The sequence below is a fragment of the Arabidopsis lyrata genome (genome assembly GCF_000004255.2).
Source record: "Arabidopsis lyrata subsp. lyrata unplaced genomic scaffold ARALYscaffold_8, whole genome shotgun sequence".
NCBI lineage: Eukaryota > Viridiplantae > Streptophyta > Magnoliopsida > Brassicales > Brassicaceae > Arabidopsis > Arabidopsis lyrata.
Window position 1 is genome coordinate 22,296,738 of NW_003302548.1, and position 12,245 is coordinate 22,308,982.

The following is a 12,245-nucleotide window of genomic DNA, read 5'->3' on the forward strand; positions in this document are numbered from 1 at the left end:
CACATATCACACCACAATGGTTTGTGGTCTTTTACGCAACACATGTGTTTCATGATCATGACCAAAACAATTCAAATTCTTGACTTGAAACAGCACCAGAGAAAAATATGAGTATAGCTAGTTTTGTGCACTTAGTGTAAATGTAAAAGATAAAGTTCCTTAAGTACAACCCTAACCAATAAACTAAACTAGAATATGAAATTACTAAATCTGAGTTAACCAGAAAGTAAATTTATATACTCTTAAATAAACAACAAAAGTTATCAATTTGACAAATTCATATTCCGGAAAAACTTGCGTGTAAACGATGATGCTAATTGTATCCATCGACATAGAAGAATAGAGAGTCAACGAACATATGACACTTCAACTAGTTTCTAATTAAGTATTAACATATATGGAAACATGACCATTTATATTTGACCACTTTATAGTTATGATGTATTAATAATTGGGTATATATGCATACACACACAAAATAACTAAATAAGATGTCCACATGCTTATGAATGCGTTTGTATTTTCTTTTATCATTTTTGAGCTGAGTACATATACTAAATCACACATTACCATGACGGTAGAAGAAATGAATTTTTAAGAACCATATGGATATATTATAATCATATTTCTTCAAAATAAAAGCTATGGTTACTAAATCGTTAAGGATTTTGTTAATAAAAACTAAAAAGAGATAGGTCCGATGAACAATGCGGAAGAAGAATCTGCAACATGGCATAAGGAGAGTGGTGGTCCTGCAAATTTCTCCTGAAACTAAGGCCGTCGATTTGCTCTCGACGTGGACCCAGTTAGAATAAAAACGATAACCTTTCTAGCTTTTACATTTTAAATTCATTATTTAGATAAATGTGAAGGTGCTTCGCAATCTTTAGCTTAGCAGTGGAATAATCATCTTTCTGCGGTAATCATAATATAAGGAACGTGATCAGACGGCTTGCTTTTTCCACAATATTCTCTTCACTTTTTCATATTCTTTGGATTGGATTCGTATCTCTCTAGTTTCTTCTCTAATCTCTCTTCTCAGGTTCTTACTACCAATCAATTGTTATTATTAAAAACTAAAAATTATAGTTTCCAGTAATATTACTTTTAGTGGCACATAAACATTGTTAAAAAATAAGAATATATATGGTGTCTTTGTAGTATGAAAACTAACTATGTTTTTTAACTCTCAGTTTTCACAATCTAACGAAAATTATATTTCAGTAAGATATTTAACTAAATTTGATACTACAGTACATAACTTATTTATTGATTTATCTTAAAATTGCTCTTTATATTATTAATTTTTTTTGTTGAACCGTGAAAGTTCCGAACATTTGATTCATCTCTCGGTCTCCAGAGCCAGCGTTTATTCAATTCCAATTTAAAGAATGTTTTTCTGACGTTTCAAAAAAAGATTGAACCCGGGACACAAAGAAACTAACCCTTTGTACTACTACTAGGCATGTTATTAAATTTTGCTTTACTTAAACTGATATATCAAAAAAAAAAACTGATATGTCGAGATTTATGATATATTCAAAATGAACAAAAGAAAGATAACATTATACGAAGATGCTGGATTATAAATGGATTATCTTCTTCTTCTTCTTTTCTGACGTCGATAAAAAAATATACTAGAGAACAAGATAGATGATCGAATATAGAAACAAATAATGGATATCTTTACATTTTTTTAATGGTACGCTACATAATTGATTAAAATACGGACGCATATTGTTTTCTATATATAGTTTAAAATAGATATTACCGAAAACAATGAAATGTCATATAAAAAATATGTGTGTCGTGCGACTGCCTGGAACATTACTTTGGAATATTCACGAGTTTAGTTAAGTTCTTTATATTCTTGTTTGTTTTCCACATAAAAGAAATGAAAATTGATTAAGAAATGCCTAATTAGAGATAATCATAATCAAATGGGCATGACTAGTTCTAAACTTCTAGGGTATTTCCTTTTATTGTTATATAAAAAGTTAAAATGGCAAAATTGTACATCACGCTACGTATGTAATGTCATTTGCTAAAGACATGCTGATGTATTGGACTTTATGACATCACTGACTTCTCAAACATATTTTTATTTTTATCTTATTTCTTCCTTATTTTAGGGGTCAAGCAGCCTAATACTATATAATATCGAAATTAAATAACTTGGTCCAAACACGTATACAGCCATACATCAATATAAGCATTTTTTGTAGGATAAAATCCACTTAAATGCATGTATCTGAGTACGGTTCATTAGTTTATCTAACTTAGAAAAACGGACAAGTGGAAAATTTAGGAGGTAAATGTATGTATGTTTTACTTTCACTTAAAAAATGTTGATTTAAAATTTTCTGCTTTAAAGGATTTTGTATTAAAATTGAGATTAAATCTAGCATGGATCTATTGTAGATAGGTATATGTGTCTCAACTTAGAGTTATTTTAGATTTGATTTTTCTTTTATGGTGTTTTACATGATGAAATTAGTTTTGGTCGTCATGAATAATAATAATATAATTGTTTGTAAGGAGATATAATGATGATGAACGGCCCATTAAAAAGTTTATATCTTTTTTTTTGCTTAACCAATAAAAAGTTTAATCTGAAAACGATTCGTTCATTGATATATAGATTTTAGACAATGAACGGCCCATTTAAACATAACCCCTACAAAGATCATATAATTCGGCCCCCTACGAATAAAGAAAAACTATCGGCCCATTAAAAAGTGGTCTTTATTAAGCAAAGAGGACTCTGATTACAGGGTAACGGGCCTAAGGCTATAGTGGATAGAGATAGATGATATCCCCGAGTAAAACGACGACGTTTTCATGGAATTGGTTTTATCCCAACTATGAATCTATGATTAGTGTGTGTGGGAAAAAGAAAACGTTGATTGCGTCACCCATGACATCGTTGCATGCAAAGACTCGCTTTAGCTGTGTGGAGAGTGACAAAAAGAAGAAGACTTATATATTGCAAAATTAATTATTAAACTATAGGTAGGTCTCTTAAGGATGTTATAGGGTCAATGGCTTCTTTCTTCCTTTCAGGGGTCGACTTAGATAGAGGTTAGTCCCCTTAATTATTTTAATTTTATCCCATAGTTTTGTCCTTTTTAGATTTTGTAATGTTCTTATTCAAACTCTCATATATACACGATTGTCTAGAGTCCATGAAATAAAATCAAGCTAGGTAATTAGTGGAAATTAGGAGGGCAAAAACACATATTTAACTCTATATCTCTCTTGTATTGCATTGCATGTGACCACCTTTTGAATTTCATATTAAAGATGGGTGTTATGATTACCATTCCATGGGAAAAGATAAAAAGCCTATTAGATAGATTTTTTCACCAAATATGGAACCAATTATTGATGTCCTTTTGCAAAATCAATCGATTACTACCCTTAATTACCCTGATATACTTACTACTAAATAAAGTAGGATGATTAAAGGATTAGGAATCCGTTGAGAAAATGACCCGTAAACATGTATCTTTTGGACAAATAAAAAGCTCCAATTTCACTTCACAGTTGTCATCAACTCATCAATTACTAGCTGCGGATAATGTCGACGCATATTTTTCTTTTCGAGATTATAATTTTACAAGTAAAAATGTAAAATTAACGGTTGAGAGAAACACACAACTTCTCGCGGAAACACGGAGCCGCTCGCACCCATCATCTTGGAATCTTTTACCACTCTCTGTCTCTCTAAGGTCACTTCACAATACAAAATTAAAATAAAAAATGTATAAATTTTAAGTTATTTTCTTGTGGAATAAAAACTGAGTAATTAATTATTATTGTTTAAAATTTGTGCAAGATTCTTCTACGGCGTCGAGCGTCACGCACCAATACGCTTCCTTTTCGATATGTCTCTTAATTATTTTTATTATTCCTATTATTAAAAATATAAAAAATATTCCAATTTGGATTTTAATACAAATGTAATAATGTGTATATATATATGTGGTCTTCTCTATCTTCTTCATAAAACATTTAATCTCTCTCTATCTCTCTTTTTTTCTGTGCAAAGATCACTTTCTTGCTCCCAAAGCAAAATCAAATCTTCTTCTTTCTTCTCCCAGACATCAGCAACATTCAGGAGAGAAAAAACTTAAAACTAAAATAACACAAAACACCAGAGGACATAACTTAAATTTAAATCTGAAATAAAAAATGAGCTGCAATGGTTGCCGTGTTCTCCGGAAAGGTTGCAGCGAGAATTGTATCCTCCGGCCATGTATTCAATGGATTGAAACCGCCGATGCTCAAGGTCACGCCACCGTCTTCGTCGCTAAATTTTTCGGGCGTGCTGGTCTCATGTCTTTTATCTCCGCCGTACCGGAATCTCAACGTCCTGGTAATTGATTTTCACTCTACTAAACCATATCTGTTAACCGGGTTTTGGATTTCGTCGTTCGTTTTCTCATCTTTTTACGATTTTTTTTGGTGCAGCTTTGTTTCAGTCTTTGCTCTACGAAGCTTGTGGAAGAACTGTGAATCCAGTAAACGGAGCAATCGGAATGTTATGGACTGGAAATTGGAATATCTGTCAAGCGGCTGTTGAAACGGTTCTTCGAGGCGGTTCTTTAAGACCGATCCCGGAGCTTGGCGGCGGATTCGCTGGTTTTCCTTCGCCTACATCTGAAGAAGCATCTGAGATCTGCACTGAAATGTTGAATCTTCAGCAAAATGATTCAACCGGTCGTAACATCTATCATCATTCTCGATTTTCAAGCTCTAGATCTAGATCTACCATGGATTCTTCTTCTCCGACGAAACGTAAGCGATTAGCATCAGACCAACAACCATCTTCCGAGCTTGATCTATCTCTGATCCCTAATTTTCCCGTTAAAACAACAACGCCTTCTTCTACACGGCGGCGATCATTAACTCCGTCGATGAACTCAGAGGACTCCGTGACGACGACGGCGTTTTGTGACAAAGGTGATGTGTACGGGAACGGAGGAGGAGAAACGAGCAAGTTGCTTAACCTTTTTGTTTAATGCAAAACGGCGTCGGTTTTTCTCAGACTTAGTCTAGGGTTTAAAATGTAATTTTACACATTTTCTTCTCTTTTTTCCCGTGGATAAAAAGTATTGGACCGGCGAATTAGCAACTACGTCGTTTTGTTCTCTCGGTTTAGAGTCCCCCATTAACCAATGTAAAACTTTATCGAGTGAAAATTTCTATGATGTTAATTTGTCTTTAGTTTTCCTTCATAATCCAGTAACAATGTGTTCTAATTACTTTCCGCTATTCTACACAAGCCTTGCTGAGGAAGAGTTACCGGGCTTCAAAAAATAAGCTGATTCGGCTATGTTGAACGTTTTGTTTGGATTTGTATAGAAAAACTCGAAATAATTACACATCTAAAAACACGGATATATCGATTCTTCACGTCCAATATATTTCAGTTTTTGGTAGTAAAATATTTACTGGCTGACATGTGTTGATGGATATGCAAATCCCATGTTTCATTTCGTTGGATACTTACTCAGCCTTTCGAAACTTCAATAAAAAATTAAAAGAAGATTTCTTATAATATATAAAGAATTTTACATAAACTCCCAACCAGTATAATGGACTACTCCAAAGTCCTACCACATTGAATAGAGTAAAAGTATGGAAAATTAAAGATCGAAACTATTGAAATAGCTGGACCGTACATAAATAATATATTTTGAATATGTGCATAATAATAATAATAACAACAAAGTGGATATATAATATCTAAGCATGTGGTTGGACCAAATGGTTGGAGAGGAGAGGAGGCACACATGACACAGAGAGCCCTTTTGTTATAGAGGCGGCTTTTGGACGACGCAAAGAGCCAATTTTCACCCATGGAATACCCTAAACCACACTCTCCTTTTTCTTCACATATATCTTCTTTTTATCAATAATATTTAAAACTTTGGAAACGGCTATTTTTGTTTTAATAATCAATCCCATGATTTTGGATCGATGATGACTCTCCAATTTAATAGGACGAGGCCATTTGATCAAATAGCCACAATGTGAAAACATCAATCGAATTATCTTTAGATTGTATGCTAAAAACAATCACTATTCACTAAATAATCCATTTTTCAACAATAACGTACCCTCGTATGATCATATCGTTGCTTTTCTTGATTTTCATTACGTGTTTTTTTTTTTTTTTTTTTTTTTGATTTTCATTACGTGTTGTTTGTTAAGTATTATTTCTGAGGTTCTTTTGTTTGTGATTCTTTTACTAATTGTTCGGTAAATACGCAAGTTGCATCTTAATACTTGTTCTTTTTGTTTCCCAATTTGTTTGTATCACAGAATGGCAAAATTAGGATTTAAACCCCAATGACTCTTTAAGTTTCAAGATTTGCATCCGCGAGGTTTTTGGTATATTTTTATATATAATTTTTGTTCATAGAAAATCTTATTCATTATGCAAATAACAAATGTAAGTTGGCGGAAAATAACGCAAGTTATTATAAGTAATAGCTCGGTTCTTATGAGGTAATTTGGCGTTTTATGATAATGTTTTTTTATACATCATAAAGATATTATTACAAGGGACCTACAATTATTCTTCTGCCAACCATCCAATGGCAAGCAAAAGGCAGTGGTCCACGTCAGCTATCTTCCTTTCCTCTGACTTCTTTTCTAATTTTTAATTTTACTTGTTTTTTTTTTTTTTCCATCACAGGCTCTATCTAGCTTCCACTACTCAGTACTCACATTTAATTATTTTAAGATTACCAGAATTCATATATAAAAATTAGAGGTCAATTAATATGAATACACCATTTTTTTTTTCAGCAAGATTTTTTGAGGAATCGTTAGGCTTTGTTCATCCTGTTTCATTAATTTCCTCTTTTCTTTTTTTGTAATTGGTAGCATTATATTTTGGCATTTTATGATATGGTTTCTTGATAAATTATCTTCTCTATCTTCCCTGATATGAGGATTTTATCTCCACCGATCTTGGGAACGTGATCGATGGTCCCACGTCATCTTCCATCTTTCAATCTGCTCCGTCCGTTCCACTCATACTAATTAACTAAAAATTAGTTCCACCTAATTTTTGAAAGAAGACAGTTTTAAAAACAACCGTGTCTGCTTTTGACAAAATCCTTTTTACATGGGATATTGTCTTCTTTATGTTTAATGTTTAATGCTTTAAGATAAAATTTATTTATTATAAACAATATGCATTATGTGATACATGTGGATATGATGCTAACATATATTTTTATCAAAAACTTACATTAATAAAAAAACTGAAAGTTATTCTTCTTTCTAGTTTTACCTGACTTATATCCAAAGATGATATCATCAACGACTTGTCGCAAGAGTAAGAAATTTTAGATATATAAAAACTTTGATAGAAATTAAAGTCAATAATGTTTAAAGAAACGGATAGGAAGGATGATGACTCGTGCTGGATGTAAAAAGCCGTAGTTGTAATTGGACCCTCGTAGGGCCCATTAAGTCTTTTGTCCTTCACCTTACGTCTCTGAGCCCACTTGCTGACTTAATATTATTTAGCTTTATCCATTTGCATCAATGAAATGATCTATTATATTCTAAAATGTTTCTATCAAAATGTTAGTATCAACTTTATCATAATTCATAGTGACTGACTATTTTTTTAAAAAAGAAAATTGTTATGAGAGAACGAAACTCAACCCGATTTTACAATTTATCGGAATGGAAAACTAATTCTTTACTTAAAACTAAGAGCGATATACATGATTTGGTTTATCGTTTTAACGTGTTTATATAAATTGTAAGTAATTTAATCGTTGAGAGATTTGATAAGATATGACGTAAGATGGGTTCTAAAGACAAAAGCCACGTCACTAGTGTGTGTTTTTGCCAATAATGAACAGGCAAAAATTAATAAAGGTTTTTTACAAATAAACGATCCTTCGTCGTGGGAGAGTCCAAGAGACATTTGCCCCTTCAACAATTTTATTGGTCGTATCCCCTAAACTCTTTTTCATCTCCTAATCCACGCACTTTGTATTTGGTTACATTAATACGTCATCCACTACAGCTATTTTTTTTTTAATTAAGAGAAAATAAATTAATCTACTCCTTTGTTTATTGATTCCTTCCAGACATGTCGGATCTGATTTAAAGTAATTAATATACGTTTTTAAGGTTTATAATTCCATTGACTTCAGAGTGTGTTGTTCAATGATTTTTTGTCGGTATATACCAATTATTGTACATTTGGGCAAATACAAAAACGAAAAAAAAATTAAATTTAGGTTACGTAATTATCAAACAAAAACATACATGTTTTTTACTTCTTCTGTTTCAAAATAAATGATTTTTTGGCTAAAAGCACATATAACATATTTAAAAAAAAATAATTTTTACTTTTAAAAATTATTATTTAATATTTAATTAATAAAATTCAACCAATGATATAAAAAATTCCATAATATAAATAATGATAAAATATTAAATGAATTTAAAGTCATTTAAAAATTACATAGAAAATTGTAAATATACTATATTTTAAAATAAACTAAAAACTCAAAAATATCCTATAAAATGAAATAGAGGGAGTACTAAATTACAGAAAAGAATAGTCATTCACTTGCATGACCAAAACGCTATTAATTTCACATATTATTCAAGAGGATAGAGAATGTTCGATTATGTCGGGGGTAATTTGGTAAATCAAAAGATGGGAGGCGTAAAGAATCTGGGGACTTGGGACCAACGGAGATTTGAGAGCGATCGAGATAAGGACCGGTCAGTGTTCGAACACGTGATCTTCACGTGACTGTTTCCCGCATCGCCGGAACTTATATCCAGACTTGGCATCTTTGGACCTACAATGAAATTGACAACTTTGACTAATCTTTACACACATATAACTTGAAATTACTCAATATATACGTACGTTACGTGTATATGTAGCTAAGTACAATGAATAACTTTTATAAAATAATTCACACTCTAAGTTATATATTAATGTAACAAAGGATATAAAAATGGGCCCACGTCATTAAGAATCTAGGCCTGGACTTTCGGTTAACCGTTCGGTTATCGGTTAGGTCTATTCAATTTCGGTTCTTTCGGTTTCAAAATTTAGTATCCATTCGGATATTGTGAAATTTCGGTTCGGTTTCGGTTTGGTTCCGATTCTTTCGGTTTTAAAATTTAGTATCCATTCGGTTATTTTGCTTAGGATATTTTCAGATATTTCGGTTATTTTTGAGTATTTTCGGATATTTTTGGATATATTTCGGTTATTTTCGAGTATTTTTACTATTTTTTATATATTTTTCAAGTATTTTTGATTATTTGGTCTATAAATAACTAATTATTTTGAAAATATAATTGTATTTCGGGTATTTCGGTTACCCGAAATATTTCGGTTTGGTACCGATTCGGTTACGGTTATTTCGGTTATAGAATTTAGTATCCATTCGGTTATTTTCAAATTTTCGGTTAGGTTCGGTTCGGTTTATTTTGCTGCGGTTTCTGTAGGTACATTCGGTTCGGTTTATTTGCCCAGGCCTACAAGAATCTATTTCGGTGGTAACTTCGTTCATTGTTCATACCCTATGTTTTACGTTAATTCTTTTTGTACTGGCTGTCCATTGTCCATTGGAGCCCAATTCCTTATGGCCCATTAATGGCATTAAAATTTTGTTGTCCAATGAATTTTTTGAGCCCATTAATATTCCTGTCAAGCCCAGCAGCCAAAAAATACACAATCGAGCGATATAATAATTTTTGTATTAACAAATTTTAATGTCTTTCTTTTACTGATCTACAAAGTGCCCACGAAAAAGAAAAAATAGCATGTTAAAAATATTGTAAATTATATCTTAAAAAAAAAATGTTTGTTTGAACTTTTTTTTGTTTTGAACTCGAAATGTTTGTTTGAACTTTGAACTCATTTTAATCATTAATTTTCTAATATGAACGTATGACGTATCTATAGAATTTCTTTCTAGTTTACTCCTTGAAATTGGAGCCAAGACCATTGCTTCATGATGAAGCCTTCATCTACTTGTGGTAAGGGGCCGATCTGAATAGTACTTGCCAAAACGCACAGAGCACGAAACGAATTGTCTTTTCACACCCGTCCTGGCATATAGAGTTCTTATTATAAATGTGAGTGGCCCACTCAAGATCTAATCAAGCACGTGAATACGACAAGGATTAGAGTGATTAACAATAAATATCTTGTCTAATCAAAAGTACCCAACGAATTTAGCTGATCATATATGATGACATATCAACTCTTATGGTCGACAATGTTGTATTTGTCCTGGTTCTAATTCAACATCGGTTAATAAAACGACACCAAACCCTACTATAGATGTCCTCTAGTCCCTGTTATCTCAAGGCTAAGGAATCCTCCCCCAACATTGGATTTGATGTGCCCACCTAATCATATATCTTTGGTCGGATATTTCCTCATAATTTTGTCTTATACAAGCAATATATAGCCACAGGGCGTGGTAACCATTTCCACAGCAAATTAGAAAATCTTTGGTTTCAAGATATTTAAATTAGAGAAACACTGCCCTCCTACCCAAAAAAACAAAACAAAGTTGTCTAAAAAAAAAAAGGGTTCATGAGAATAGAAGAAGAAGAAGAAGAAAAAAAGATGCTTCTCTCTTTTTCTCTCCCTGACCCGGAGCCCGAGGAAGCCAAAAACAGAAATGATTTCAAATCTGTTTAGATCTCACCCACTTTTTCTTTCCAATTCAAGCAATTTTCAAAGAGTCCTTTGTATAATGCGATGGTGTTCCTTCTTTCCAAACAAATCCTCTGGGTTCTTCGTTAACCCCTTCACTCTTTCCAACTCTTCTTCGTTTACAAATACTCTTTTTCTGCGCTTTGCTTCTCTCTCACCTTCTTTCAACGGTTGTTCTATCAACTCTTGTGGCTTTTACTCTTTTGCTCTATTGCTTTTTTGTGCACTCTGTTCTTGCAAGCATGAAGAATTCTCAAAGGACTGGCCAAGCTACCAGAGACTCTGCTTCATCTGAGGAGGATGAACCGATTCAGCTTCCTACGCTGGATAATGAAGCTCTCATGAACAGGTTCCGGCTAACTGTTGTTGGCCGTGTCTTTCATACCAATGGACGCAGCATGGAGGCTTTTCTGGCTTTTATGCCAAGTGCAGGCATATGGGACGTGGAAGGCAGGGCTCGTGGATATGACTTGGGGAACGGTCGTTTCCACTTCAACTTCGAATCTGAGGAAGAGCTTCAGAAGATCCTGAAGAAGAGGCCTTGTCACTTCAACAAATGGACGTTCTCACTTGAGAGGTGGGAATTGAACTTCCAGGAAGATCTCCTGAGTTTTGTCTCATTCTGGGTGAAGATTAGAGACCTTCCCCTGAGGTGTTGGGTGGAAGAGGCGTTTCGAGGCATCGGTGAAGCTATCGGGCGTGTCGAGGAAGTGGATGTCAATGATGCCAGAGTCCTTGTAGGTGTTAACGTCACTAAGCCTCTGAAATTCAAAAAAAAGGTCATCACTGATAATGGAGAAGAAGTGATGGTAACTCTCACCTATGAGAAGCTCTTCCGATACTGCTTCACATGCCACATGATTTCACATGAAGAGCGTGACTGTCCTCATCTCTCAGACCACCAAAAGAAGCTAAACAAAGAACAGAGAGGTGGACACTTAGCTTTTGAGGGACGTAGGCTTGACGTGAATCGCGGCTCTGGTGGGACGAGAGAGAGAGAGCTTCGAGTTAGGGACAGAAGCAGAGAAGAAAGAAATGGCGTTGCTGATGAATCGGGACGCAGATCTGGCTCTGAACGGTCCAGCAGAGCAACTAACAACCCCTCTCAAAGAAGCAATCCACCTGTTTCCCGACAAGTGAGAAGAAACCTCTATCAAACTAAGGAAGTCCCTCGGCTCGACGAAAACCGGACTCCGGTGTGGCATCGCATAGGGGTGGAGTCTGATAAAAGTAATGAGAACAATCCCCGTCACAGGGAGACCTCGATTCAATCATCCTCGGGCTCGAGAAGGAGGAATGAGGAAGATCACCGAAGAGGTGAAGATCACCGAAAGAACCAAGATGGTCTTAGGTCAGCCTCGCGGCGAAGAGAATCTCCCCTTCGAATCAGATCACCCTCAAGAGACGAACCAAGTCTTGAGATGTGGAGAAGCTCGCGGAGACCTCCTCGGCACCAGGGAAGCCGTTCTGTTAGAGATTCGATGGCTCATCGAGATTTCCCGGCGGGGTGTGG

At 34.2% G+C, this 12,245-nt stretch overlaps 1 protein-coding gene across 1 annotated transcript; it reads left to right on the forward strand.

Moving 5' to 3' along the window:
• Positions 1-3,999: 3,999 nt before the first annotated feature.
• Positions 4,000-5,235, forward strand: LOC9302776 (LOB domain-containing protein 37). The gene is made up of 2 exons (XM_021015561.1): positions 4,000-4,378; positions 4,474-5,235. The coding sequence occupies exons 1-2, from the start codon at positions 4,195-4,197 to the stop codon at positions 5,022-5,024; spliced, it is 735 nt and encodes a 244-aa protein (XP_020871220.1). The 5' UTR covers positions 4,000-4,194; the 3' UTR covers positions 5,025-5,235.
• The last annotated feature ends 7,010 nt before the right edge of the window (positions 5,236-12,245 follow it).

Excerpts from the sequence above, each read along its gene's own strand:
- LOC9302776 (XM_021015561.1), top strand. The coding sequence starts at position 4,195 with ATGAGCTGCAATGGTTGCCGTGTTCTCCGGAAAGGTTGCAGCGAGAAT. Across the intron at positions 4,379-4,473 it reads ACCGGAATCTCAACGTCCTG|CTTTGTTTCAGTCTTTGCTC; the intron begins GTAATTGATTTT and ends TTTTTGGTGCAG.